Source organism: Epinephelus fuscoguttatus, linkage group LG15 (assembly GCF_011397635.1).
Source record: "Epinephelus fuscoguttatus linkage group LG15, E.fuscoguttatus.final_Chr_v1".
NCBI lineage: Eukaryota > Metazoa > Chordata > Actinopteri > Perciformes > Serranidae > Epinephelus > Epinephelus fuscoguttatus.
The window spans coordinates 26,339,324-26,366,888 of record NC_064766.1 but is presented as its reverse complement, the minus strand read 5'-3'; the positions used below and the strand labels follow the sequence as shown (position 1 = coordinate 26,366,888).

The window sequence follows — 27,565 nt, the reverse complement described above, 5'->3', positions numbered from 1 at the left end:
CGGGAAACACAGGAGGACAGGAGGTGAGGATCTGGAATGAGAGGAAAATACAAAATAAAACAGGAAGTAACCAAAAATGCACAAAGACAGAAAAACATAACTATACTCAGGGACTAGATGTTACAGTACCCCCCCCCCTCTATGGCCGACACCTGACGGCTCAGGAACATCAGGATGATGTTGGTGAAAGTCTTTAATGAGATCTGGGTCCACAATGTTGCTGGCTGACACCCAGGACCTCTCTTCGGGACCGTATCCCTCCCAGTCCACCAAATACTGCCTACCCCGGCCCCGTCGTCGCACAGCCAGAAGTTTCTTGACAGAGTAAACCGGACCTCCATCAACGAACCGGGGCAGTGGTGGGGGTTTGGAGGCAGGGACCAGCGTGCTTTCCTTAGCTGGCTTCACACGGGACACATGGAAAGTAGGATGTATCCTCATGGTCTTAGGGAGTTTCAACCTCAGCACCACAGGGTTTATCACCTTAGATATGGGGAAAGGACCCACAAAATGAGGAGCCAGCTTACGGGACTCAACACGCAGAGGGAGATCCTTGGTGGACAACCAGACTCTTTGACCGGCCTGATACAGGGGAGCCGGGGTCCGACGCCGATCAGCGACCTTCTTATGACGATCAGCACTCTGAAGCATGACTTGGCGAGCCCAACTCCAAGTCCGACGCCAAGGCCAGAGCTGAAGGAACCCGTGACTCACCCTCCAGGGCCGGAAACAGGGGGGGTTGGTAGCCATAAGCACACTGGAATGGAGAGAGAACAGTAGAAGAACAAGGCAACGTATTATGAGCATACTCCACCCAGATAAGCTGTTTGCTCCAGGAGGTGGGGTTCTGTGAGGCAAGGCAGCGCAGTCCAGTCTCTAGCTCCTAATTGAGCCGCTCCATCTGACCGTTGGACTGCGGATGATATCCGGAAGAGAGACTGACAATGGCCCCCCACAGTGCACAGATCTCCTTCCAGAAACGGGAGACAAACTGGGGGCCGCAATCCGAGACCACATCACTGGGGAAACCATGGAGACGGAAAACATGGGAGAGCACAACCTCTGCCGTTTCTTTGGCAGAGGGTAATTTTGGCAGAGGAACAAAGTGCACCATTTTAGAAAATCTGTCCACAACAGTGAGTATGACTGTGTTACCTCCGGAGGGGGGTAGACCAGTGACGAAGTCCAGGGCGATGTCAGACCAGGGTCGGCGCGGAACAGGGAGTGGCCGCAGGAGACCAGCGGGCCGATGGTGTGGGGTTTTATTGCGGGCACAGACTGGACAAGCTGCAACATACTCCCCCACCGCTTTCTCCATGGAGGCCCACCAAAACCGCTGTTTAATGACGAACATCATCCTACGTACTCCTGGGTGACAGGAGAGACGGGAGGTATGGGCCCAGTGGATCACCTGAGAACGGAGAGGAGAAGGCACAAACAGCCGGTTCAGGGGGCAACCCTCCGGAACAGGAACATTAGCAGAAGCTTGTCTGACTCGTTCCTATATGCCCCATGTGAGAGCTCCCACCACACAGGATGGGGGTAGAATGAGAGAGGGAGACTCAGGAGCAGAGGCAGAGCAAAACTGGCGAGAGAGAGCATCAGGTTTAACATTCTTAGAGCCAGGGCGATATGACAGGGTAAAGTGGAATCTATTAAAGAAAAGGGACCACCTTGCCTGACGCGAATTCAGTCTTTTGGCAGTACGCAAGTACTGCAAGTTCTTGTGGTCGGTCCATACCAGAAAAGGCTGCTCCACTCCCTCCAACCAGTGACGCCATTCCTCCAGAGCCACCTTAATAGCCAACAACTCCCGGTTACCCACATCATAGTTCCTCTCTGCTGGAGACAACTTACTGGAGAGGAAGGCACAGGGGTGCATCTTGTTGTCCTCCTTGGAACGCTGAGAGAGTATCGCTCCAATCCCAACATCTGAAGCGTCCACCTCAACCACAAACTGCTGATGTGGATCAGGGAGAACCAGTATCGGGGCAGAGGTGAACCTTTCCTTGAGAGTCATGAAAGCCTGATCGGCTTGGGGATTCCACTGGAACCTGTTAGCAGGAGAGGTTAGAGCATGCAGAGGGGCAGCAATGGAGCTAAAATTTCTAATAAATCGTCTATAGAAGTTGGCAAACCCCAAAAACCGCTGAACCTCCTTGCGGCTTCCTGGGGTGGGCCACTCTGAGACTGCTTTAACCTTAGCTGGGTCCATTTGAATATTGCCCTCGGAGACAATAAACCCCAGGAAAGACACAGTAGGGACGTGGAACTCACACTTTTCAGCTTTGACGAAAAGCTGGTGGTCGAGGAGGCGCTGGAGGACCTGATGGACATGAAGAATGTGCGATTGCTCATCCGGGGAGAAGATGAGGATGTCGTCCAGGTAGACAAACATGAAGATGTTAAGCATGTCCCTGAGCACATCATTTACCAGAGCCTGGAAAACAGCTGGAGCATTGGTTAAACCAAAAGGCATCACTAAGTACTCATAGTGTCCACTGGGGGTGTTAAAGGCTGTTTTCCATTCATCCCCCTCCCTTATCCTTACCAAGTGATAGGCATTTCTCAGATCTAACTTGGTAAACACTTTAGCTCCCTGCAACAGTTCAAAAGCAGAGGAAATGAGAGGGAGGGGGTACCTGTTCTTTATGGTTATGTCGTTAAGGCCCCGGTAATCGATGCAGGGGCAGAGGGACTTGTCCTTCTTGTCCACGAAGAAAAAACCAGCTCCTGCTGGAGAGGATGAGGGGCGAATAAGGCCAGCTTTCAGTGCTGAATCCACATACTCCTTCATGGCCTGCATTTCTGGAGCAGAGAGAGGATAGAGCCTTCCTTTGGGAGGAGAGGTTCCAGGTAACAGGTCAATGGCACAGTCATATTCACGGTGAGGAGGCAGGGAAGTGGCCTTAGTCTTGTTAAAGACTTCCTTCAAATCATGGTAACACTGAGGTACTTTAGAAAGGTCAGGATAATCTGATTCGGGAGTGACTGAAACAGCAGGATGGGCTAGAGGAGAGATTACAGGTGGCGACTGAACGGGAGCAGGGCAGAATGGAAAACACGTCTTAGAGCACTCAGCTCGCCAGCCCAGAATTTTCCCCGATGACCAGTCTATGTGTGGGTTGTGATGCTTGAGCCATGGGAAACCCAGAATGAGGGGGTGTTGAACAGACTCAAATAAGTGAAAACTAAGAGTCTCAGTGTGGTTATCAGGGAATGCCAATTGTACAGACTGAGAATAATGTGTAATGTGACACAAGAGGTGACCATCCAGGGCACTGGCTTCAAGGGGTTTTGACAAAGGAATGAACTCTAAGCCTAGTTCTTTGGCAACTTTAAAGTCCATCAAATTGGCATCTGAACCAGAATCAATCAAAACAGTACTGTTCTTAGTCTCAGTGGGAGAGGTGAGTGTAATATGATGCAAGGAACGAGAGGGACTTACAGTCAGAGATGTGCGCCTCACCAGCGCCCTCCTGGTTACTGATGAGCCCGGTCTTTTACTGGACAGGTAGCGATGAGATGTCCCAGCTGAGCGCAGTAGATACACCGCCCCTCCCATAGGCAGCGCTGATGCTCCTCTGCGGAGAGCCTGGTTCTGCCCAGCTGCATTGGTTCCTCCACAGCAACAGGGGGCGATGGAGAGGGCGAAGAAGGGCACTGTCCAGAAAAACGCCAACTGGGGGGTGATGACCTCTTGTGGCTCGACGGAGTAACAGCACCTCTGGGCCTCCTCTTCTCTCTCTCCCTCTCAAGAAGCCGCTTGTCAATCTTGATAGCCAAGGCAATCACAGAGTCCAAATCTTCTGGAAGATCAAGTGGAGCCAGCTGGTCCTTTAATGGATCAGACAGTCCGAACAGGAAAGAGTCTAACAGGGCGGCGTCATTCCAACCACTGTCTGCGGCAAGTGTGCGAAATTCAATGGCGTAGTCAGCAACTCTTCTCTCACCTTGTCTTAGACTGGAGATGGCTCTGGCAGCCTCTCTACCAGGAGTGGTGTGTTGAGAAATCTTGGTGAAAGTCCCAGAAAACAGCTTCAAAGAGTTACAAATGGGTGAGTGTCTGCTCCACTCTGCCATAGCCCATGCTTCAGCTCTGCCGGAGAGGTGAGAAATGATAAAGGCAACCTTGGACTGCTCCATGGGGTAGGCAGCAGCCTGGAGCTCAAAATGCAGACCACACTGGACCAGGAATGCCTGGCAATCACCTGAGACTCCTGAAAACTTTTCTGGTTTGGAGAGGTGAGGAAACGGAGCTGAAGGAGGAAGAGGCATGGCTGCTGGGGGTGGATTTACAGGTGGAGGAGAAGACACAGGAGGCGGCCCAGACTGGAACTGCATCTTCTGAATATTGCCTGCTAAACAGCAGATCTCTTCGCCAAGAGATGCCATTATTCTCTCCTGGCGTTCCGCCATTTCCTTCATTTCTTGGCGGAGAATAGAAAGCTGCTCCTCCTGTTGGTGAATCCTACTCCCTTGGTAGGATGGGGCAATCTCCTGAGGGAACCTAACCAGTTGGTTGAGGTCAGCCATTAGGTTCCACTCTGCTCCAGGAGTCATGAGGGAGTAAGCCCTAGCGGTGTTGGACAGGCCCTGGTCTCCCTGTCTAACAAAATTGATGTATCTCTTTGAAGGTACTGTGCTGTCCTTATTCACCTCAAGCCTGCGTGCTTCCAGGATCTCAGCGATCTTTCAGAGGACCCGGTCATGGCGCCATCTATACCGGCTCTGCGTTAATGCTGACTTGCAGCTGGAGAGGATGTGCTGCAGACTTGGGTTCTGGAAGCCGCACAGCTGGCAGCTCTCCTCAGTACCGTACCAGAGGTTGATGTTCTGGGGGCTTGGAAGGGTGTCAAAAGTTGCCCTGATCATAAAGCTGAGGCGTGCTTGTGGTATCCTCAACATGTCAGTCCAGGTGACGGATCGCTTTATCACCGCCTCCCAGGTTGTCCACCTCCCTTGCTGACACTGGGCAACTGCCTTGATCTTGTAGGACTCCTCCTCCATCCTCACCACCTCAGAGATTAGGTCCTGTCTCTCCTTCACATTGGCTCTGGACCACATCTTGGCCGTGGGACCCCAGCCAAGACCAGTCCTGCCTGGTTGCAAGACTCCCATAATCTCCTGGTGCTTCAATCGGCTAATGGCTTGGTCCACTGTTTGCACTGCGTCCCACTTACGTCCTGTTCGAACCTGAGCCCTGGCGTTTCTAACGGTTGGATCAGGTGAGTCTCTGAGTTGGAACACGAGTCTCACCTTCTCCTGTTTGTAGCCCAGGCTGATGGATTTCAGTGGTAGCGTGAGCATATTTTTGCCAAACAGTGCCACGTTGGACAGGCCCCGTGGAAGGCCAAGCCATTTGCGGATGAAATTGTTTGCTTTGGCATCCATCCACATTGCCGCTGAAGCTGTGATGTCACTCAGCTTTAATGGTCACATCACCCACTGGTAGAGGGTGTGCTGGTAACACCAGACCTTGAATTTCCTTGGAAGGTTGCTCTGGTTGATCTTCCTCAGGCCATCCACCAGCTGGGATGTCACCGTGGCAACCATGTGCCTGTTGGATAGATCAGCTGCGTAGAGCCTGCCAAGGCTTCGGACTGGATGTTCTGCCACTAGAGGGATCTTCTCGCCATTTTCTGGTAAGTGCATGCAGCTGTCTGCAGAAGCATGGTGATGTCATCCATATAGCTGCGCAGGGCTGGGAGTCGCTGCCCTGACTGTGCTTTGACTCCATGAGCTACCCCATAACTGTGTATGACTTTCTTCTTCTCTTACAGCTTTTCTCCCCCTGAGTCTGATGCAGCTAATGAAACCCTGGTGAACAATGTGTTTGTGGCCTGCATGGCTACCTGCCACTCACTCACCAAGATAGAGGGCGAGCTCTCCGGAGACCCTTTAGATCTCAAAATGTTCAACGCGACAGGCTGGGTAAGCAAAGACTTTTAATGTTTACACCTGGCGTACTTTGCAGGGCTTGACAGTGCGAGCGTTTCACTCGCATTTGCGACTAAAAATAGATGTGTGCGAACTGTAAAAATATTTAGGGGCACATGTGCGCTTAAAAAAAATAGCTGAAGTAGCCTATATTTTTGTCAATAAAAAAATATGATAATCTAACCAACCTTCTTCCCTCTTCCCTGTGTGAGACAGTTATGGGTGGTTTTCCAAGCCACTGTCGGCACAATGAATATAAGTCCCACTGTCAGCAGCATGGAAATAAGTCAATGTGTGGAGGAGACGAGGGACCGGGAAAAGTGGCGGACCTCAGGGGAAGCCTGCTCCGTTCTCCCCGTAGTTAGGGACTGTTTGCCACGGTACCGCTGCTGGGCAGGGTGGAAATAATCCTGCAGAGTTTCAGAGGACCTGGAGAATGTTTTAGGATAGTAATAACATTATATAAGATAATAATATTGCAAAGATAATATATATAAGATAATAACATTAAAGACAAAATTAAATTGCAATACTTTTTCAAAACTTGATGATTTTACCTTTCTGTACATTTTGTATACAAATTCATTCAATAATTTTGCTTGTAAATGTCTATTTGCATCACGTTTATTGTGGAAAACACATTATTTGATCAGTTTACATTGTGCTCTAAAGTTCTTTGTGCGCTCCTTACTTTTTCAACTTAGGAGCACATGTGCTCCTTGGGAACAAAGTTAGCGTCAAGCCTTGCTTTGTCACCGCAGCAACACACTTGTTGCCTTGGCAGAACAAATTCTTCTTGGCTAAAATGGTTGAAGTCTGGTGCCATGGATACGCCAGCATGAACAGCAGAAAATGCCTCTTCCTTTCAGGAGGAAGCTGGGGCTAAGGTTGATTTTTTTTGTCACACCAGTAAAACTTTACATGATCTAATTTTTGTTTAGATCCTAGAGGAGCCCATGGAGAAGGAGACTGCGCTCCACAATCCCATAATGCCCACAGTTGTGCGACCTCCAAAGCACTTCTTCCCTGAAGCCAATCAGAACAATCCACTAACTCAGAACATGGTACAGTAACTCTCCTCATCATTATCGTGTGATCAGTATATTTGTTTTTGGCTGTAAAGAAATATATTTTTAAGTTTTTGCATGATCTCAGAATTATTATATCATTAAAACCTTCTTTATTTCCATTTTTATTTCTTTCATGAAAAGATCAAAAAAATGATGTTAATAATGCAAAGTAAACATTTCTCTCGGGGTTCAGTGGTGTTGAAAGCATGTTTAAATAGCATCACAACAGCTGTTCCAGCGAGCCGCAATGACTGATGGGTAATATTGCTTGTCAACTTCCTGTGAACTGATGAATGATTGTTAAGTTCTTCCCTACATAGTTCACAGTTCCCTTTGAACTGAGCATTGTGTCCTCTCTACGGTTTGGACTCTTACTTAACAGGGCTGATTTCCCTGTGCAGTCCACTCTGCAGGGAACTACCAGGCCATGGGAATGAACTTTTGTTTTTTCTTAGTCGGGAGCAGGTTGCCTGGCAACGTTAAAGTTATGAAATACTGCAGGAGCTGGCTGCTAGATTCTGTTATTGTTTTATAGAGCCAGGTTAGCTCTTTCCCCTTTTTTTTCCAGCCTTTATGAGCCTTTTATAAGCTAACCATCCTCAAAAACTATCCTCTCATCTGAGACTTGACAAGAAAGAAAAAGAGCATATTTTTTAAAATGTTGAAACATTCTTCAAAACCTGAAGTGAAACAACAACTGATCTGAAGTTTTTTTTACGCTGCAACGTGTGTCTTTTGCTCCTCAGTCCTGTGAGATTGGTATCATGCGTCAGTTCCCCTTCTCCTCAGCCCTGCAGAGGATGAGTGTGGTGGGCAGGAGGCTGGGGGAGAAACGCATGAACGCTTTCTTGAAAGGAGCACCGGAGGTTGTGGCCAGCCTCTGCAAACAGCACACAGGTCTGACACTTCTCCTGTGGGTTAAAGGTTGTGGGTGGACAATAAATCTTAAAAAATCTTTTAATGTCTTTAGGTACAGTGTCTTTATCTCTCTCCTGTTCATTAAACAAATACCACACTCTTCTAAAAAAGACCAGACTGACACAGCTCTGTCCCTCTCTTCAGTCCCACAGAACTTCACAGAGACTCTGGAGACCTACACCAGGCAGGGCTTCAGGGTTATTGCCCTGGCACATCGACAGCTGGAGTCCAAACTCTCCTGGCACAAAGTCCAGAACCTCAGCAGGTACTCCCTCCCTCCATAGATAACACTGTACACGCAGTTACTGACAGAGACTCTCAAATACTGCAACTTTCAAAAATCAGCCTGTATTTTCCCATATAGATGTCTGTAGGACTTCACTCCACTGATAACTGGACAAACAGGGATCAAATGACATCATGTCCAAATATTTACAGTGCTGCTACAGAAGCAGAAAATGTTCCAGTTCTCTAAAACATGAGCCATGGTGTCAGTTATCTCATAATCAAACTGCAAGATGTTTGCTTGGCTCATAGTTTTGCACGCACAGCAGCATCATAGAAGAAGTATTGATAGTTTTTCGACCAACGTGAGCCTCAACCTATCAGAATGCAACACAACCACAAGATATGGTGCAATCTGAGTTAAAGGGCTTAACTGCAATCAGAAAATTGGCCCAATATTAATTAAGTGTTTGGTTATCTTGCTAGATTAAAGGGACAGGTTAGATCTTTTGAAGAGGGTTATCTACAGTAAATGGCGGTCAACATGCCCCAGTTTTGAAGCACTGTACTGATGTGGGTGGGGCTGCAGCAATATGTACATAACCCACTTAAAAAAAATCAGTACAAAAGAAATGTATGCTAAGCTTTTACTGCCTTACCTTGACACAGACAACCCTTTCCCACAAGGAAGCTATTAACAACTTCACTTCCTCATCTGTGCTCGAGTCAAAGCCACCAGACTCCATTGACAAAAACATTAAATTTAGCTCACTGAATACGGGAGCTGCTGGTCTACTGCTGCCTAGATCCAAGTTATTCCTTTAACAAGCTCACATGACCAATTGATTGTTTGTGGATGGTTCTACAATCTTTCAGATAAATGTAGGGAATATTTAACTTCTGTAGAAGCAGGCAAGAAAGGTTAGCTGTCAAAAAAAAATTATTCTTTGATTCAATAAAGTGAATTTTATACGATAGTTGTAACAAATAAAAGGTGTCTATGATGATAAAATGTCTGATTTGTTGCATTTAGGGACCTGATAGAAACCAACATGGAGTTCCTCGGTTTGGTCATCATGCAGAACAAAATAAAAGAGGAGACTGCCAGGGTTTTACAGGAACTACACCAAGCTAACATCCGCACTGTGATGGTCACGGGTAAATCACTTCAATGACGTATTCCACATGTTTTAATGTGTCATCATCATTGCAGTGTCTCCTGGTAAAGAATACACTCGTGAATTTCAACTTTCTTGCTCTTTCATTCTCTGTTAGGTGACAACATGTTGACGGCGATATCGGTGGCTCGGGATTGCGGGATGGTCCGCTCACATGAGAGGGTCATTATTGCAGATGCGGCGCCTCCTAAGGATTCCCACCCTGCTAGTATCACATGGCATTACACTGAAAACCCTGCTCAGACCGACAAGGACAGTCAGGTGAGACAGAAAGCCTGAGAGCTACTGAGTGATAAATAAATCAGTATTACAAACACAATAGGTGGTCTGCTTGTATTTTCTATCAGGGGTAGAGACTTTGTCAGCCTGGGAAAGCTGCCAGATACTGCTCCAAAAACAATTTTAGCTAATCATGATAGGCTGTGGGGGGTTTGGATGCCTCTTCCCCAGGGACAGCTGTGGCCCGGCCACTATGTTTTCGGGTTGTTCATCTTTTCGTCCCGTTCTCATGAGCGTGATATCTCAGGAATGCCTTTAGAGAATTTCTTCAATTTTGGCACACACGTCCACTTGGATTCAAGAACGAATAGATTAGATTTTGACAAAAATCTTTGTCAGAGGTTAAATGACAAGGACATTGTGACATCACAAGACATGCTTTTGGCCATAACTCAAAAATTCATTTGCTAATTATGATAGAATTTCACCCAAATGTCTAATATAATAAAATGATGTGATGACATTTTAAATCCAAGAGGTCAACTTCACATTGCCATCAAAATGTTCTGCTAAGAACACTTTCCTGGCCATAATTCAGTGCCATAACTTTTAGGGATGGAAATCAAGAACCGGTTCCAAATTGTACAACCATCAGAATCGCATGCCTCCGAGCTTATCTATTAGTTTTATTGATGCTGGCATGTTTTTCTTATAGTTTCACATTGTAAAACAACAACTCAAACTCATCAGCTCCACGGCTGGAAAGAAGAGGGGGTCATGTTGTTATATCATTGTTATATCATCTTGTTATATCATTTACAATATAATGTTGATTATCAGGCTCAATCTGACTTTTTCCACCACTTGAGTTCATTTTTAGAAGCTCTTGTATTTATCTTACATCTATTTTTATTCTAATAGGCACTGGTTTTTGTTTTTGCTCCTTAAACACTTTATATCTTTTACATTTTTAATATTTTATATTGACACTTAATAAGCTGGTCTTTTTAAAAACCAGTGTGTGACCCTGACCCAGGGAACCCACTGGTTGTTCTGGTTGTTGCTAGTTTGTGAATGTTAAGTTGTGTTACTGTAATCTGAAGTATTTTTTGGCACAAGAATTTCCTTCGGTATAAATACATTTTTATTAAATTGGATTGAACTGAAGTGAATGAGGAGAAGGTTAAAACAAGAGTAGAAACATCTTTCCCATCCAACATGAGCTTAAATTAAGTAATGAGTTAAGTTAATTAAGTTAAGTTAAAATAAGTTAAGTAATTAGTAATGAGCAGCATGCTCGTTACCGAGGGTAAATATCTTGTGTTATCATGATATTAGGGCCATGCAGGCAGGCTTAGCAGATTTTTTCTTTGACTAAAAAAACATTCATGAAAATAGGTTTGGACAGACATGAATGTAAACTGTAACTTGACTGATGGGTAGAGGCATAAAACCATGAGGCGGTTATTTGTTGTTTCCTCCACATTAAACCTTCACTTGTGTTCCTGTGGTTGATTAATAGAATGCTCCCAATTCTGCTTAACCACTCTTCTGCTTTATACAACTTTGGACCTGCATTTTGAGGCATCACTTTGCATTTGTTTGTGCGTCAAGTTATAATAGAGTTCTGGGGCGTCGGTGGCTTAGTGGTAGAGCAGGCGCCCCATGTACAAGGCTGTTGCCGCAGCAGCCCGGGTTCGACTCCAGCCTGTGGCCCTTTGCTGCATGTCTCTCTCTCTCTCTCTCTCTCTCTCTCTCTCTCTCTCTCTCTCCCTTTCACACTTGTCTGTCCTATCCATTAAAGGTGAAAATGCCCCAAAAAATATCTTAAAAAAAAAAGTTATAATAGAGTTCTGAACAAGCTAAAGTAAAGGAATGAACACTGCAGGAAAAACACAAGGCACGCATTATTGCTTTTACACACACTTGTATGATAACCCATTTACACGTGTGTCAGTCAGATAAGAGCACAGAGAGGTGTCTGATTAAATCTTCAAAAAAGTCGTGCAGGATAAGTTGGTAGTTTTCTGGTGCTCTAATGATATTGATTGATCCTTTCTCCTTCAGACTGTGGAGATTAACCTGGAGGACGGGTTATATGACAAGCACATGACTCAGCAGGAGCAGACCTATCACTTTGCTGTGAGTGGCAGAGCCTTCGCTGTTATCACCGAGCACTTCCCTCAACTCGTCCAAAAGGTACAGGCTCATCTTCACACACATAAACATCTACATATTCAGAATAATATTAAGTCTGCATAAAGTTTAAAGCTATTTTATGGATAAATAGGTGCAGTTTAAGTTCCAGTAATACTAAGCTGGCATCATGTTGTTGGATGTTGCTGTAATTCCTTGTCTCTCCACACGGGGGTGCTGCAGCTCGTGCTGAGAGCCACAGTGTTTGCCCGCATGGCTCCAGACCAGAAGACTCAGCTGGTGGAGGTCCTGCAGGGCATCGAGTGAGTCTCTCATTTGATTAAATCTGATGATGATCTTAATTTAAATCTGTGGGAGATCACCTTATTATACAGTTTCATCATCATCAAATAATTTCACTCACTTTGTTTTCCTTCCAGCTACACTGTCGGGATGTGTGGTGACGGTGCAAATGACTGTGGAGTAAGTGTTGGGTTATTTTTAATTGATGTGCACAAACATAACATAACAGCACACTTAATCCCATCTCATATTAGACTGATGTCGCCTTTGTAAAATACTCTTACATGGCAGTATCTGATTGGTTCTCAGGAATAAATACAAAAATAAATACATGTAACACAGAGGTGAAAGAGCTCAAATCCTTCACTAAAAAGTCTGTTATTATCACATTTGAAAAATAGTCAACTATCCAACAATCAAGTAATTTTTTTGTGAGTGTTGAAATATTGGAAACATTAAATTTAAGCTGGTTCATAAGCCTAATCCACATACTGTTGGGTAATTAAAATGCTAAGAAAATATGATTGTAATGAGTTTATTATACATAATGTGTTGCATGTAACTTTATTGCTCTGAGTTTTTAGCATCCAAAACACAGAGCGTATTGAATATCTTTTTATTTACATTCAAAGCTTCTGTTGAGGTTTTTGAATGAAGGTTTGAATAATTGTCATCATATTTTATGACATTATCAGCTTTAAAAAATCCTTGAATAAAATCCTCAGTTCAAATAAAGAGATGTATCTGATTAAATAAGTTTTTGTTTTTTTTTCAATAACCTTTTTGGGTCTGAGGGTATTTTCAGACTCCAACGATTTTGGTACACCCCGATGTTCGTGTCAGTTTGAACAAATGTAATGTATGTTTTTGTGTTTGGCACAAGTTCGGCTCCAATAATATCCATGTAGCAGGCTTTGTATTTCATGATTGTATTTTTTAAAAGAAATAACAGGTAAACAAACCAATTGTAAAAAGTAGTTTTAGTGCAGTGATAGAATGTGTAAAAAATATTACCTTACCCATTGTGACAAAACATTTTGGTCCCTTGAGGTGATTCTGTTAAATTGATTTTCTTTAATGAATAAATGTTATTTATGATGACTGCTAGACCGTCCTGTTACTACAAGTGCGTGTCTCCCTTTGTGCATTGGAACTGAAATCTGGATTGAAGCAGAATATTTAAGCACATTAAAACACGTAGTGATTTTTAAAAATGATTACATCTATTGTTTTTTTAAAATAAATTTTGACTTCTGGACTTAACAACACTCTGGAGTTACTGGAAATGTTTGGATCACATGAGCTGGAAACAGTTCTACGCAGCCCACACTGGAATCTAAGTCTACAAATAGTATAATACTTATAATATAATTCCAATGATATTAGTGTGTGTTGAAATACCAGATTTAAACACAATGAACAGACATGCATAACAAAAAAAATAGCTGATAATAATTTTTGAATCAAGCAATCTCAATATTTAGTACATTTAGCCCTACAAAAATGTAAAATATTTCCACCTAAAATATAGAAGAAGAAAAAAATCTAGTTACTGAAATAAACATGTAGCACACCAGTTCATACTAACTGAGTGCTCTCTCTGTTTCAGGCTTTGAAGAGAGCTCACAGTGGGATCTCGCTGTCTGAGCTGGAGGCTTCTGTTGCTTCACCCTTCACCTCCTCCACCTCCAACATCTCCTGCGTCCCCAACCTCATCAGGTAGCACCTCACTCCTGAACAGAGAATCATCCAGAACAGAGAATATAACATTTCAGATTTGTTACAAATTGTTTAAACCTTCTTCACATCAGTTCTGTCTGTCACCACCAGGGGCGTACTGATCCTTTTAAAGGTTTTCTACTGAGCTCTCTGATTCTGATTATCTCTGATTTTCTTGTCCTCCATAGGGAGGGCCGAGCTGCCCTCATCACATCATTCTGCGTGTTCAAGTTCATGGCTCTGTACAGCATCATCCAGTACCTCAGTGTCACCCTGCTGTACTGGGTAAACACCCCACTGTCTCTCAGTGTTACACTTCACAGTTCAGTCCCAATATTTTTCTTTTAACACTTGGTGAGAAACAACATTGTCTTATTTGATTTACCTTGAATAAAACTCTTTAAAAGGGAAAAGAAAAATATTTTAGTGTAACAGTTTATTTTTTACCTTTGAGAACTGTTTTATTTGAGCTTCATCAAAAACACAATGGACATAATTCATGGTGTTTTATTAATGTCCTTGATGTTTTAAACTTCATGAGGCAAAGCAATATGTTTTTGACACATTATTTAAGGTCTTGCATTTGTTAGCTTGCCTCAGAGTTACAAACACTGGTACGGTTCCTACACGACATACAGAGGGCTCATGGGCAGGAAAAGGGAATTATAGTAAAATATATGAACTGTGACGTAATGTGATCACACTGATTTACATTTGGGCTGAAGTCAGTGAGTCTTATAGACTGAGACATTGTTGATCCATTCATCTGTTTCTGCGTGACTGTTAATTTTCAACTTCTCTGATATTGTAGATTCTCAGCAATTTGGGAGACTTCCAGTTCCTCTTCATTGACATCGCCATCATTCTCATCATCGCCTTCACAAGTGAGCAGCACTAAGAGTAAAATGCTTTTAATCAGTGGTTGAGTTTGAAATCAAATATGATAACTCACAGTAATAAAGGAACACTTCACCCACAAACTGATCACTTGTATTTTGATTACTCAAACCGTGTTACGTTAAATTTGTGAAGAAAACATTGTTTTTCTTGCGTACCTCTTTGGTAAATGAAGAATCCAAACATGGAGAAAATTCTTGATGAATTGGAGTAAAAAGATTAGCATAAGCAAAATATCCGTTTATAAACTCTCACAAAACTCATGCAGTATAATCCAAGTCTTATTTATCCTGTCGTATGCTTAGCACTTCCAAACAGACAGCCCTTTCTAGCAGGGATCTAAATGGAAAATTATCTGTGCTCTCCTCGAAGCCAGACTCCACTAACAAAAACAGAAACTTTCCATTGCTGATCATGGAAGCTGCTAGCCTAACGCTGCCTTGATCTGTAGTTTCTTTGTTTTATTGTGTGACTTTACTACATTTTCGTTAAAACCTTACTATCTGAAACACTTCTGCATTCGAGTAGCTCACCTGGGCAGTCTTGAAGTGTTTTAAATGATAAAGTTTTAGTGGAAATGCATGCGTCTGAGCGTACAGCTGGATAAATGAGACCTGGATTACACTGCAGGAGTTGTGGGAGAGCTTGTAAACTTTTTTTTTCTTATATATAAATAGTATTGCAGCTTCCAAATAAGATCAAAACTAAGACTAACCAAATAGGCAGCGGTTAAAGACTATAACCCTGTGGCGTCTTCCATTCTCCACACTCACTTCAGCACACCCGCCTTTCATTAAAGGTTCCTGAGATGCCAGGTCAGGTGGTGTATCAGAGTGACTCAAAAATTAATAGGAAACTAGGACTTCCTTTGACTCCAATTAATTTTTCTCAGTTTTTGGATTCTTTGTTTACCACTGAAACATGCAAGAAAAAGTCTTCTTCACAAATTCAACGTAACACGGGCTGACTAATTGACAAGCAAATTATCATTTTTCTGGTAATGTATTCCATTAACTCACAGTAACTTCTTTTTTCAGTGAGTCTGAACCCTGCATGGAAGGAACTGGTGTGGCGCCGCCCTCCGTCCAGTCTGATCTCTGGCCCGTTGCTCTGGTCAGTTCTGACCCAGATCCTCACCTGCCTGGTCTTCCAGGTTCTGGCTTTCCTCTTAGTACGACAGCAGAGCTGGTATGAGATATGGACGCCTCAGTCAGAGTGAGTAACACGTCTGAAATGAGTTCCTGCTAAATGACTGATCAGTAAATCACTGGTTGGTAAATATATGTAAATGCCACTGCAGACAGTCTTTTGTCTCGGCTTGCGCTCCAGCTTTGTCCCTGCTGATCTCTTTAAAATCTGTTGTTTGTCCCTCCAATTAGTTTAAAAATACAACTCTTAGTTTTATACTGCCAATTATCTGTCTGGAAATTTGTAGCTGTATTCAGTAACACATTTTATATAATGTAAGCTGGTCAGTAGACAAAAAGACGGGAGGTTTGCATTAACTGTCTGCTTCCCTCCTCTCTTCCCCTGTAGTGCCTGTAACGTGTCCAGCTCCAGAACCTCTCACAGCGTGAATGTAACCACCCCCCACGACCACAAAAACATCAGGAACTACGAGAACACCACCCTCTTCTACGTCTCCTCCTTTCAGTACTTGGCTGTGGCCATCGTTTTCTCCAAGGGGAAGCCCTTCAGACAACCGAGCTACAAGAACTGTAAGACTCGTTTAGTCCTGTTGGAGCGATGATTAAATGTCAGAGTGATGTGTATGAAGAAAAATTACTGTCAGCACAGACTGAGTTTTAATTTGCCAGGCACACTATTTATTGTGCCTATAAAAGTTAATATAATGAGATATTGGATAGAAAATTGATAGATAAGCAAATGAAATTCCTCGAGATGTTTTTTCTAAACTGTAATTTTCCAAATCAGTTTTCAAATTATAATTCATTTTCCTAAATGCATCAATTCCTTTTCTAAATCTCTTCAGTGTGAGTGTGGCATTCAAACGTAACATTACAATCTCTGCTGTGCTGGCAATAATCACCTCATATACAGTGGTGAGGAAGTATCAGATCTTGAGTACAACAATTATTACAGTGTTAAAATACTCATTACAAGTAAAAGAACTGCATTCAAAATCTTAGGTAAGTAAAAGTACAAGTATAAGCACCTGAATATACTTAAAAAAAAAGTAAAGTAAGTAAGAAAAAAGTAAGTAAAAGTACTCTGTATCTGGATGTCTGCAGGTCCTTAAAAAGTCTTAATTATTCGGCCTTAAAAGTCATTTAATAGCCCAAATTTGAATTTGTGAGGTTTTAATTGCCACAACATTTAATGTAATTTAATTTAATCTTTTAATTTATTTTTGTTAAAATGAGTCAAGCTCATGTAAGTGAAAACCCACATTTCTGATGATACAAATGCTTACTTTATACTTGCACTGATCTGTTGGCAAAATGTAGATTATCCTAACTCACTCTAATAACCATATTCCTATATAAAACCTACACAACTACTTATATACTACTCACCTTTAAACTTACCTGCAATATTTAAATAAGAAAAAGATTATTTGTCCAAAAATGTGTTTTAAATTTAGTTAAAAATTATCTTGTAAAGGTCTTAAAAAGCATTAATGCCTATATATGATACCTATAGACACCTAATTTTGCAGAATGGTCCATTTTAGAATTATATGTATTATTTTATTGAATTATAAAAATTGATGCATTCATGTCTTCATCACTTTAATGTTGCAGCAGGTAAAGGTGGGGCTAATTTAAATTAATCTATAAACTGCTGGGTGGCTTAACTGTAATTTTTGATTTTTGCAATAAAATGTAAATAAATTAAGTAACTAAAACTTTAAAATAAATATAGTGGAGTAAAAGGTACAATATTTGGCTCTGAGAAGTCGTTGAGTAGCAGTATAAAGTAGCATAAAATGGAAAAACTCACAAACTTTAAAATTCTACTTCAGTAGTACTTGAGTAAATGTACTTCATTACATTCCATCACTGCCCATATATATGTTATGTCTTTGCAAGTTGAAAATAACCATTTAATCTGGTGTCACTGAATTCTATGGTTTAATTTTATCAGGGCCGTTCATGCTGTCCTGCATCAGCCTGTATACTTTCCTCCTCTTCATCATGCTGTATCCTGTTCCTGCCATAGACAGCTTCCTGGAGGTAAACTTTATTTTTATACATTTTTTTTACATTTGTTGTTGCACTGGCTGCTCTAAAAGGAAAAAACAAATGTCCTGGCTGTAGATTAAAAAAAGTAGAAACATGAAAGCAGAGTAGAGGTGTAACACTGGCTGAGAAGCTGCATGAAGTTGATGGAGTGTGTTTGTGCGTGCGTGTGTGTTGCATTGCATTGAGTGCTCTCATCCTGCTGCTCTGCCTCCACCCAGATCGTGTGTGTTCCCCATGACTGGCGCATTACACTGGTCATCATTGTCATAGTGAATGCGGCTGTGTCTTTCATGCTGGAGGTATGCTTTAGAGACATCAAGCTCTCTGTGACTGATCTCTCCCTTTTTTTTCAGTTAGAAAACTGTGATTTGCATGCAGTGATTTTTCCCCCCCGCTGAATCGGTGCTCAGTAGTGCATCACTGCAACACTGCCTAATGAATGAAATCAATGAATCGTGTTTTTTAAGTTTCATTTTGAGTTATTTCTCTGTGCATTTCTGTGGCTTTAACCCAATCTTTATGACCAGCTTCCTCTCCTCCTCTTCACACTGAAATCTCCCGTAGATTTTGATCCTTGACATCATCATGTGGAGGCTAGTTTTCAGATGCAATCAGGGGGTAAATCGCCCCACAGAACCGCCCTCTGCTGACACGCCTCAGGTTGGGATGCTTTTGAGTTTACGACTGGCTTCACTTTATGGAAAGCACTTCTACACATTCTTAGCTCTTAACTTTATTTTTTTTGCGCTTCTTTCTTCCTCTGATGGCTTTTTAAAATGTTGTGACTGCTGTATAAATAATCAATAGAGCCTAAATCTGATAGAACTAAGTATTAAAAACAGACAGTATTTGAAATGTCATTTTTTATTCTACTACATTTCATTAAGGTCTTTGTGTTGAGAATTCATATGACAAAAAATAGATCTATCTATCTATCTATCTATCTATCTATCTATCTATCTATCTATCTATCTATCTATCTATCTATCTATCTATCTATCTACCTATATTAAAATAATATAGCAAAGCTCTTGATATTGATGTAATACGTAACCCCCTAAATGACCATTTGTATTTCAATTTCTCACCCTGTGTTATCTTGAATATGTAGAAAACTTTTGCCGCACGCCTCCATAGTGAATGAGGCGTGCGGCCGCTGACTAGTTTCTGATGTTCATACTTTACATGTTCCCAGGAGACCAATGACCGCTGGGGCACACCCTTCCTCTCCTGGCTGTTCTGTCGAAAAAACAAGCCCCCAAAGGTGCGTTACATGCACCTGGCCCTGAAGCTGCAGGAGGATGGTGACTGGCCCCCCAGACCCTCCACTGTCACCTACGCCAGTGATTCACAATCCCACATCTCTGCCCCCCTCTGACACCGACGTGACCAACAAGCAAACTACTGCACAGACTTAACCTAAAACCCCCAACAAGCCTTCATGTTGACGTAGCTTGAGTTGAGCTCAGAGGTGTGATCGATGCTCAGATGTGTTTGGGACGTGGAGCCTGCTGGACACCAGTGATCAATCCAGGAGCCTCATTAAGGTGAGGCCTCCTGCTGCAATGTCCGACTTGACAAACATAAAGACATGAAAACATAAAGTTCCATTTAGATTCATCTCATCAGAATGGACAAACACTTTGCACCTTTTTTAGCCGTATTGTGCTGTCACACTGCTGAAACTTGAGCCAGAGGCCTCTGTTAAAGACATTTTGGGAAATATGGTACATTTATTTGCTTGAGTGATACCACTGGCAGTTACAGGCTCTGTTTACACCTGGTATTAACATATGTCTTGGATGATTGGATTGTTAGTGGCCAGCTAAAAGTACAGGTAGGAATGCGTCTTTAATGGGTCTTGAAATGTCATTGGTCAGAATACATTCGGAGTTGGTCTGGCCACATTCTTTCAGCACTTTCAGGACACTAATGTGATGATTGAATAACTTTCTTTGCGATTGAAGTAATCTTTTGCATTGCTAGATGGGGCAGTGATGGGAATATAAGAGCCATCTATCGGTCCTCAACATTGGGGGAACTCCATCTCACCTTGAAGCCATCCACAAGCTCCCATAGTCTGTCTCCTTGAGGCAAACTAATAAATTGCTGCTGAAGCGTGTGTACAGGCTGAGACACACCAAACTGACTTCAGAGAACTAGCATCAACGAAATCCCCCTGCTGCCTCACGTCGTCTCTGTCTCGGCCAAAAGTTGCACATTTACACGCCACAAAGACTTCAGCTGATGGCCAACCAGCATGTATGTTCTGTGCTTTCATGAGAGGATATAACTCTCCACACCAGCAGACGCCAGTCATCTGTAGTCGTCATATGAAAAGGGAAAACGAAAGACCGTCATGACGCTGGTTAGCCAGTTAGCACATTAACAACGCAATCCAGTGTTGAAAGGACAAAGCATATTTACTGTGCACCTCTTGACTTTAGCTCTTTGTTTACTTTCCTCACTTCCATTTCTCTACATGTGCGCTGAGGTGAACTGCCAATCAGAGTGATTTCATTCACCGACGGGCTCCGCAATAGCCGACGCCAATTCAACTTGCTGAATCAGCAAAAATATTATATATCAACTAGGGGTGTAACGGTACACAAAAATCTCGGTTCGGTACGTACCTCGGTACACAAGTCACGGTTCGTTTTTTTTCGGTACAGTAATGAAAAAAATAGACAACTATTAAATATCTTTTACTTATTGGTAACCTTATTAAAACATACCACCACAGCAGTTAACTCTTTTTACACAATTTTTGAATCAAACAAATATATATAAAATCCTGCTTTTTCACATTGTTTGAATGAAAATAGAAATATTAAAGTGAAAAATAAAATCCTGCTGTTTTTTTAACACATTTTTTGAATGAAAAATATAAACAGTTTTACTCAATTAAAATTAAAAGTATAGTGCAGCTGGTCAGCTTTAAATCGTGCTCAGATTCACTTTTACTAGGAACTTACTTAGCTTTCCCACTTTGTTAAAGTGCAGTAAACAAAACATGCTTATATCTAAAGTGCAGCTTAAACAATTTTACTCATCTCCAATGGCGTTGGTTATTTCTTTAGCACAATGGTCAGGGAAACGCTCTTTCTTTTTAAACGACGATGATATCGTAGTTTGCACCAGATTGCTTTTTCTAGTCGTGCCGGTTAACGTTCAAACTCGGGTGGTGTCGCTTTAGATGTGTTAGCATGTTAGACAAGTTTCCAAGTACATACCCGACCGCTGTTCTGCAGTGTCGGCACACTGCTTTTGTTTTGTCCACTTGTTTATTTCCATCTTCGTATTTTACCCTGAAACCAAAGTGTTCCCAAATGGAGGACTTAAGGTTTGCGGGTGGGTCTTCAGGTTCGTCAGACTCACTTGCCATGTTGTCAAAGTGCGAGAACGCGCTGCACAAAGTGAAAGCGGAGATTTACGGTTGGACTCGGTCCGTCACTCAATTATGTCCGTTGGGGAACTAGATATTTTAAATGGTTCGGCTCGCAAAAACGCAATTAAAATAAAACAAAATAAAATAAAATAATATCCTGCGCCCAATAGTTCGGTACAGGGTCGTGCTGAACCGAAAGTCACGTACTGAATGGTTCGACACAAATACATGTACTGTTACGGCCCTAATATCAACATAATATTATAATATATCAAGGGTCACAGATGCTCACCGATGGCCCAACATTGACCGACGGCCGACCATCAACTTGGTGTGTCAGGACCTTTAAGCATGATAAACTTCCTGCCAGCTAAAAACAACAATGCATTTCGTCTTTGCAAATGGAAATGATTTAGATGCTTGTTTGAATATGGAGCGATAAAGTGAGATTTGATCACAATTGGTCAGTTGAGACGCATGTGGAAGTGCATTCTGACACCAAGCCTAAATAGACATAGAGCTGTCCACTTGTGATCGCATCACTCAAGACACATGTTAATACCAGATGTTAACAGGGCCACAGGCTAGCTTAGTTTAGCTTAGCACAAATGACAAAACAGCCAGCATTGCTCTTTTTTTAAAGGTAAAGTTTTTCTAAAGATCAATAATCACCACATTTTGTCTTATTTGGTTCATCCCATACTTAAACCAAAGTGTAAGAACAACATGTTGAGGTTTTACAGGTGGTAAAGTCTCTGCTGGTTGCCTGGCAACCTTGCACTGATGACCAGGCTCCAGGTTAGCTGTTAAGCTGTGCCAAGCTAAGCTAACCAACTGCTGCTTTTCTTCCAACTTTCAGACTTGAAAACACATCAAGATGTTTCCCAAAATCTTAAACTATTCCTTTATGATGAATGGATGTCTTACTAACTACATTATACTGTCCTGCCAATGGCATACAAAATCAAACTACAACACTGGACACTGAGAAAGGTATATGAGTGTCAGATGAGTCTTTGCATTGTTTTAAACAGGTTTTAGCTGACCCATTATTTTTTGTCTCAATCTGACAGATCAGATACATCGAACAGATCCGGTATTAAAGGGATAGTTCAGATCTTGTAAAGTGGGGTTATATGAGGTACTTATCCATAGTCAGTGTATTACCTGCAGTAGAAGTCAGTCTGCATGCCCACAGTTTGGAGAAGCAGGCTGGAGTATAATAGCTAAGCAGTGTACTGCTGTGGATGGGGCGATGTGTATTTTAGCCACCTAAAAAAAAAAATCAATGTGAGTGTACACTATATTTAGAAATTTTCCCTACTTAAACCTTGCTGTTAGAGAACCCCTCTTTGCAGGTCAGCTGGTCAGGTCAGAAAGTTCCGCAATCAGACAGAAACAAAACTCAAAAATGGTGTGTGCTTTTGATTTTTGATTTAAATGGACTGCACTTGTATAACGCTTTCCTAGTCTTTCGACCACTCAAAGAGCTTTTTAACAGAACATGTCACATTCACCCATTCACCCATTCACACACAGGCGCTGCCACTCAGTAACCATTCACACTCACTCACACTCCGAAAGAACAGCCACCGGGAGCACTTTGAGGTTCAGTAACTTGCCCAAGGATACTTTGACATGTGGACTGGAGGAGCCATAGACTGAGCCACTGATTTTCCAATTAGTTGACGACCCACTCTACCTCTGAGCCAAAGTCGCTGGAACAAAGTAATGCAAACAGTTTTCATAAACCACCTGACCTGCAGCATAACGCAGTACATGGCACAGTTGCACAAGGTTTAGAAAACATAGTCCCGAAGGACAGGGGTTTTCTGACAGCAAGGTAAAGTGGTAAAAATATTCTTGATATAGTGTCCACTTACACGTTTTTTTTAAGTGGCTAAAATCTGTTTTGCTGTGTGGTGCTACTCCTGTTCAGTTCTCCAAATTGGAGCATGCCGACCACCATTTACTGTATGTAATACACTGACTATGGATAAGTACCTCATGCAGCTCCACTTCAGAAATCCTAACTACCCCTTTAAGCCGCTGTTTTGCTCAGTCAGGTCCATTTAAGACCTAAAATCACCGGACGAATCTTTCTTCTTCACTGTGAATAAACACATTCAGTCTTCCACTAACATTTGCTGCTGCTAAAATCTAAAAGTTGCAAAACAGCATTAGGTCACATGGATTCAAAGAAACACGGGGGACTTGTGTCTTTTGCAATTTTATGAACATAACTGGTACTATTGAATTTCTAAGGCAGAAAATATTCTACTGCTGCATTTCTGTCTGAGAGTCGCTTCAGTTGAAATTCTTCCTGTGGAATAGAGAAGGAGAAATTCCCTGCAGTGTCCCTTTTTAAAAAATGTTTTTACTGTCGGTGTGTGTGTGTTTGCATCGTTAAATCTTTATGTTCGTTTTCCCAAGTAGGACTGCCTTTATAAATTAAATGTTTGTGAGGAAAAATAACATTTAACATCACTAAGATAATGTTTTAATTGATTAATTAATTAAAACAATTGAATTGAAACAAATCAATGAAACATTTGTGACAATTTTATAACAGTTGATTTTAACTTTTGATTTTTATATATTTTAAACTGTTTACAGCTGTTGTATACATATTTTTCTAGCTAAGGTTAAAAATGAAATAAATCTGAAAACCTATGAGAATTAGTTGCCTAAATTTCCTCTTTAATTACTATTAAAAATAGCATTTTTTTTTCTCAAGGGAATATGTTTTTAAAAATTGTAATATTTGTACTTATTTTCTTATTTCAATAAAATGTTTCCAGGTATCCCTGTGTTTGCTCTGCAGAACTCCCATTACATTTCCCAATAAATCTGTGTATTAAGTCACTCTTGCGTGCTTCGTGGGGGGCTGACCCTGGTCACACTTTTTCAGCCAAGACTTACTGATCAATTATGGGCTTTCCCAGCCTCCTCGCTGCCTGGCATATGGGCGCTTAAAGGCGCGAGAGTGGAGGAGAAAGAGGGGTATCATTTCATGTGGAGATCAGGGCCTATAGGCAGTGAATGGGTGGATTTAGGGGGGACTGTGAATAAGGGAAGGGGGTCCTCGCTTGTACCAAAGAGAAAAGAATCTCCCACAGATCAGGGAAGAGCCTTTTTGGGAATATTCATGATGAGGATGAGGAGGCATCATGAATTCATGTGTGTCTCTCTGACTTGCACGGATCATCTTTTCAGTAAACACCGATGTGTGTACAGAGCCTGGGAGATGTCTTGCTTTTCGATCTGTGTTTGCGATGTAGTTTGGTGGATAGTGTTGCCTCTCCACAAAGCAATATGGGTTTTTGTGTACTCTCCGCTGTATTCCTTTTGTATCGTTAGAGCAACAGATGGAGAGTGGTGGAGAGACATAAAGAAGCTAAAACACACAGCCTTTCTTCCTCACAGCCAGCTACTCGCCCAAAAAGATTTTCTCAAGCTTGCGCTCAGACGTGTGCTATTTCAAACATTTTGGACTTCATCTCCTTTCTCTTTTACCCATACGTTTTTTTGTCTGAGTCGTGTACTTTCAAGATTTGGGCCTGTGCACACAGTCTTTGTTTACTGTGTCTTTGCCCACAACAGTCCCCGCAGAGTGATCAGACCTGCTTAGAATAGAGTAACGGCCACTGTTACACACTTCTGAGCGCCAAAAGTTGTCATTTCAGTTGCTTTCTCAACGTGTCTGTTCGTACACACATGTTCTCTTTATTCTTTGTAAAGTCCACAAGCGCACATCAGTCTGACGCAGCTTCTCTGAAGGCTGTGGGACACTCATAAGGCCCTCGTCTTGATTTATAGTCGGGACACAAGGCCAACCTGATGCTCACTTACGGTTGGCCTCATTTTACAGATGACACAAAGGCACCCACGTCTGGTAAAAGGTCTGTGACCCACCAGACGGTCACAAAGCTCCTCTCCTCCCTCCTGTCCCCAAAGCATGGGCTTCTTCCCCGGGCCTTCATGGCATCCCTGTCCCCCTTCTTTTATCAGTCCTTCCAGGCCTGAATGGGCTCTGTGGTTGGTCAATAAATTCAGTGATTCAGGGGGTGGACAGTTGCAGCCGTGTTAACGTTTGTTCACAGGCTTGTCGGAGGGACGGGCCCCGCCCCGCGGCTCTTTGTCTCCCGTGGTCCCTCAACAGGTTAGAAGTCAATGGAGGGCCTTGTGCGGAGGTGGCAGGGGCATGGATGGAGCCGCCTCTCACATGGCGTTCACACAGGGGGAGGACCGGCCCGGATCACTGTGACACTTGTTAGCGTGGGGCCACACAACATTGCCGGGTTCTCGCTCTCCCCCAAGGGCCTGTGCGATATTCAGCACTTTAAACAAACTAATGGTTGAGGCTGCGGGGTTGCGTCGGGGTAAGATGATCTGCACTCAGAGGCCTGGAGTGGCCACAGTGAAAAGAAGTGCGCAAGTGTATCTTACAATCTCAGTTTACAGATCAGACGTACAATAAAAATGAGGTCAGGGCTTCATTTGGTGCACAATATGAAGTAATGAAGATTCCAGTCTTTAAATATATACTAGAAATGCACTTTTGTGTCCCCTGAAGGTGCCACACTGTTGCTGAGTTATAGCCGGTTTCTCAGGCTCAGCTGGGCCAAAGCATGGGAACAGCCGCACTGGGAGAAAAGAGACACAGAGAGCCATAGATAGAACAGCACACAAACAGAGGAGGGCTTTAGGAGACAGAAAGCAGCGGACAGAAAAAGACGCACAGAGACTGAAGAGGGACTTAGAGCCATGACTGAAGCCTAACTGTCATGAGAAGATGAGAGTTGCCATGGCCACCCAGGAGCCACCCAGCAAGCATGTGAGCAGGGGAGGCTTGGGGGCCAGGGGCCTGGGCCCGGGCTGGTGGATCACATGCACTAACCAGGGATTATGTGCATAAGTGATGAGCACTAAGCCGGCAGGTGAAGAAGGGAGGCCCTGGGACAAGGAGCGCGCCATCCCTCAGGACAGCTCCCCCTGTAAGGAGCAGGGACTTTTTTTTTTTTTTCCCAAGTGAGGCTGATCTCCCGTGTGAAGGGGACTCAGCCAGAGGTCCTCGAGTGCTGAAAGGGCATCCCCCAGGCTGCTTTCACAGCGTAAGTGGCCAAAACGCTGGTCTTGTGAGTCATCTTGAGTGGCAAGAATGGGCCATCTTCACATTCATAAATCCCAATGCAAACACACTCATGGATATGGACTAAGCTTGGATAAGGATAAGCACCACATGGCAGTGCATCAGCAGGGCTCTTGTTGGAGCTTTTTTGCTTGGTGCCAAGACGAAATAACCAATTCTACGATCTTTTATCCACCAGAAAGAAAAATATCTAATTTAGAGGAACAGTGTGTCGGATTTGGTGGAATCTAGCAGCGAGGACTGCAGATTGCAACCAGCTAAAACTTCCTACATTGTTCATTGTTCAGGAGGTTTGTACCAGGAGTTGAATTATCCACAGAGGCTTCTTACTCTCAAAAACAAACAGACCAGTTGATTAAAACCTGCAGAAACACTGAATAAAACGGTGCCACGTTACAAATCAGTGTTTATCCAGCACTGCTTGTTGCAGACAGGTTGCTAGCCCAGCACCTGCTAGTGTTTGCTCACCTTTCTCTTTGATAATTTAAAGGTCCAGTGTGTAGGATTTAGGGGGATATTCTAGCAGAAATGGAATATACTGTATGTTTTCTTAAAGTGTATACTATGATAAGAATCATGTTCAGACAAACCCTACACTGGCTCTAGATAGGGACATTGGCATTTTGACGTTTTCGGCCACTGTAGTTAGAGCCCCTCCGTAACGTCACTGTTTTTTTAATGTGAAACATCTGCAGATAATTTGGCTCCTGGTTAAAACCCCTGAATGTCTGGATCTTAAGTTATTAGAGAATAAAGGTGAGCACACAATAGCAGGGCTAGCAGCCCATCTCTGATGTGCCAAACAGCGCCAGAGAAACAATGATTTGTAATATGAAACTGCTTTATTTGGTGTTTTCAGTGGTTTTAATCATCTCTCGTCTGTTTGTTAGGAGAGGAAGAGATGTCTGCAAATAATTCGGCTCCCTGTAAAAAAACTCCTGAGCAATGAACACTGAAGGAATTCTAACCTGGAGAAGTTTCAGCTCGCTGCAATTTACAGTCTGGGAGCCAAATGATCCACAAAGGTCTCTTCCTCTCCAAATCAAATGGACACAGTGATTTAAACAGATGAAAACACTGAATAAAGCAGTTTGATGTTAAAAAAATCAGTGTTTTTCAAGGCTCTATTTATTGTGGCCAATGGGAAACCACAAATGGCCCTATCTAGAGCCAGTGTTTGGTTTGTCCATTCTGGGCTACTGTAGTAGCATGGT

General features: G+C 42.7%; 1 protein-coding gene across 2 annotated transcripts in view; it reads left to right on the top strand.

Moving 5' to 3' along the window:
- The window catches only part of LOC125902546 (polyamine-transporting ATPase 13A3-like), a 38,267-nt gene extending 14,377 nt beyond the window's left edge, over positions 1-23,890 (top strand). The window contains exons 15-33 of one of the 2 annotated variants that reach the window (XM_049598989.1): positions 5,784-5,934; positions 6,882-7,004; positions 7,757-7,907; positions 8,073-8,193; positions 9,187-9,311; positions 9,429-9,592; positions 11,618-11,749; positions 11,930-12,009; positions 12,127-12,169; positions 13,599-13,708; positions 13,897-13,993; positions 14,520-14,592; positions 15,643-15,820; positions 16,142-16,323; positions 17,714-17,802; positions 18,030-18,110; positions 18,376-18,471; positions 19,007-22,141; positions 22,189-23,890. In XM_049598989.1, coding sequence (XP_049454946.1) covers positions 5,784-5,934; positions 6,882-7,004; positions 7,757-7,907; positions 8,073-8,193; positions 9,187-9,311; positions 9,429-9,592; positions 11,618-11,749; positions 11,930-12,009; positions 12,127-12,169; positions 13,599-13,708; positions 13,897-13,993; positions 14,520-14,592; positions 15,643-15,820; positions 16,142-16,323; positions 17,714-17,802; positions 18,030-18,110; positions 18,376-18,471; positions 19,007-19,189 — 2,179 coding nt within the window. In that variant the 3' untranslated portion in view covers positions 19,190-22,141; positions 22,189-23,890. The remainder of the gene's footprint in view (positions 1-5,783; positions 5,935-6,881; positions 7,005-7,756; positions 7,908-8,072; positions 8,194-9,186; positions 9,312-9,428; positions 9,593-11,617; positions 11,750-11,929; positions 12,010-12,126; positions 12,170-13,598; positions 13,709-13,896; positions 13,994-14,519; positions 14,593-15,642; positions 15,821-16,141; positions 16,324-17,713; positions 17,803-18,029; positions 18,111-18,375; positions 18,472-19,006; positions 22,142-22,188) is intronic. The other variant, XM_049598990.1, reaches the window with a different exon arrangement.
- Positions 23,891-27,565: the final 3,675 nt, after the last annotated feature.